General features: G+C 60.8%; 1 protein-coding gene across 1 annotated transcript in view; it reads left to right on the plus strand.

Moving 5' to 3' along the window:
- The first annotated feature begins 7 nt into the window (after positions 1-7).
- Positions 8-2309, plus strand: part of SNCB (synuclein beta) — an 8789-nt gene continuing 6487 nt past the window's right edge. The window contains exons 1-2 of the mRNA XM_004696812.2: positions 8-68; positions 202-331. Of these exons, the coding sequence (XP_004696869.1) occupies positions 211-331 (121 nt within the window). The 5' untranslated portion in view covers positions 8-68; positions 202-210. The remainder of the gene's footprint in view (positions 69-201; positions 332-2309) is intronic.

The following is a 2309-nucleotide window of genomic DNA, read 5'->3' on the forward strand; positions in this document are numbered from 1 at the left end:
CAACTGCCCCTCCCGCGTCCCCGGTTTCAAGGACGCTGGGACTCGCCAAGGCCCTGAGGCCTTTCGAGGTGGGAGTGAGGGGGGCAAGGGAGAGACTGCGGGGATCCGGGCCCCAGAGCGTGCTGGGGTCTCTGGGGAGAGGAGAGGGGAACCCAGGCCCCTGGGGATGGCGGGACTGGTGCGTGTGCTCGCCCCCCTCAGGCCGCCAGTATGGACATGTTCATGAAGGGCCTATCCATGGCCAAGGAGGGCGTCGTGGCCGCCGCGGAGAAGACCAAGCAGGGGGTCACGGAGGCCGCAGAGAAGACCAAGGAGGGCGTCCTCTACGTCGGTGGGTGAGGGGGGTGCTTCCATGGCTTCGGGGTTGAGGGGTCTCCTGAGGCAGGGGAGGTGGCTTCTGGCGAGGGGATGTGAGTCAGCAGGTAGGGCGGGGACAGCAGGGGCCAATGGGGTGGACGCCCAGGTCAGTGGGGGGGGGGGGGTGGGGGTGGCCAGGTGATGAAAATAGAGTTTAGCTGAGAGGCTAGGAGAACGATGCTGTGGGAATACCAGTGACCCTTTATCTTAATCTCACTACCCTTACTCCAGGTCCCCCACTGAATGCCCCGGGGTGTCTGACATGCTGCCCGGGCCATTCAGTTAACGCTCTCAGGCCATTTGACAGATCAGGGAACTGGCCTGCCCATGGGTCTGTCTCTCTTGCCCAAGGTCACACAGCTGGTAACATGGCAGGCTGGGGTCTGAGCCTAGCTTTAGGGACACCCCCACCCCTGATCAAGGCCCCACCATTCCCCCTGGCAGACCTACCCTCCCAGTCCTTGCCTCCCCCACCCCCATGAGCTACCTCACATCTCAGCTGTCTGTTGTGTCACTACCATGTCCCCTCCCAGCCATCCTTCCTGCAGTGCCAGCTGGGGTCAAGAGAAAGGCCAGGTGGTTAAAATCTCTCACCCCAAATGGGAGGACACTGTGCCTGCAGGTCATTTGCATAATAAAAGGGAGGGCTTGCTGAGGAGTCCAGAAGCAGGGCTTCCCCAGCTGGAGCAGAAGTAATGGTGCTTGTGCCAGCTCAGAAAGGCCACTAAGCCATGTCCTGGGCTGTGGCAGACCTGGGGCGACAGCCACTTAACAACCCTTTATTGGCCGCTGACGTGTGCAAGGGCCCTGTGTGGATCCCAGCAATGTGGCAGCCACCTGTTCTGCTGAAGATGAGCCTGAAATGTAAGAGCGATTCAGCTGTGGGATTGGATGCCAAGTGGCTGAGGTGGGGACCCCGTTAGTGGGAGAGGCAGAGAAGGGCTGCTAGAGGAGGGGACATTTGAGCTGATCCCTGAATAATGAGGAGCCAGGCAGCGCCCCCACCTCAAATCAGGGTGGGAATGGAAGGTGCAAAGGCCCTGAGGTGCAGTGGGTGTGGCTGCAGGGAACAAGCAGTGATGGGAGATGAGGGCAGAGTCAGAGGGAACAAGCAGTGATGGGAGATGAGGGCAGAGTCAGGCAGGGCCAGTTCACCACCGGGAGGCCTAAGAGGCCAGGGAAAACCATTCCTATAGTTGCCACAAGAGAGTGTAAGCAGGGGACTAGCAAGGTCTGCTTTCCATTTTAAAAGACCCTTGGTGTAGAGCACATTGCAGGGAGGCTGCCTAGGAGGTAGTGCAGCCACCAGGCGAGGGTGGCTGAGCAGGGGTAGTAGTACTGGGCACAGGAGAAGGCTTGGGCCCACTTCTGACAGCCTTCGGCGCTGGCTTCCCTCTGGCTCCCCCTCAGCCTTCCCTCCTGTAGAGCCCTGTCTGGTGGCCCTCTACCCACACAGTAAAGCCCTAGCCCTGGGGAGCCTGCCATTTAATGCCCTCCGAATGCCCCTCTGCCACTAGTTGCCCACCGCAGCCTTGTTCCTGGAGCACAGACCAGCCTGGGTGCACCTCCAGCAGGGCCTGCTCCGCCTTCTGTGCGTCCCTGGCATCCAGTCTCTTGTCTTCACCTTTGCTGCTCCCCATCTGTCAAGGCTCCACCCACATGGGTCCTCCTGTCCTGTTCCCCAGTCAGCTCCCTGAGGCTGGCGGTTCACTGCCTAGTACTTGAGCCCCAGGGCGCCTAATCTTCTCTCTTCCCCAAATGCCTCTTCCTCACCCCCACCCCCACCCCGCCAGCCAGGCAGGAGGAGTTAGCACAGGGCTGGGCACCTGGCATTGAGCAGGTGCGAACAAATGGCTGTGGGCGCACGCGCATGGCAGGGTGAGGTGGAGAGCAGCCTGCCCCCTCCAGTCTCCGGCTTCTGGCTGGCCTTAGACTTAAGAAGATAGGCTTCC

This window comes from Echinops telfairi, unplaced genomic scaffold (assembly GCF_000313985.2).
Source record: "Echinops telfairi isolate 266 unplaced genomic scaffold, ASM31398v2 ScPeMD7_7469;HRSCAF=8507_0, whole genome shotgun sequence".
NCBI classification, from domain to species: Eukaryota; Metazoa; Chordata; class Mammalia; order Afrosoricida; family Tenrecidae; genus Echinops; species Echinops telfairi.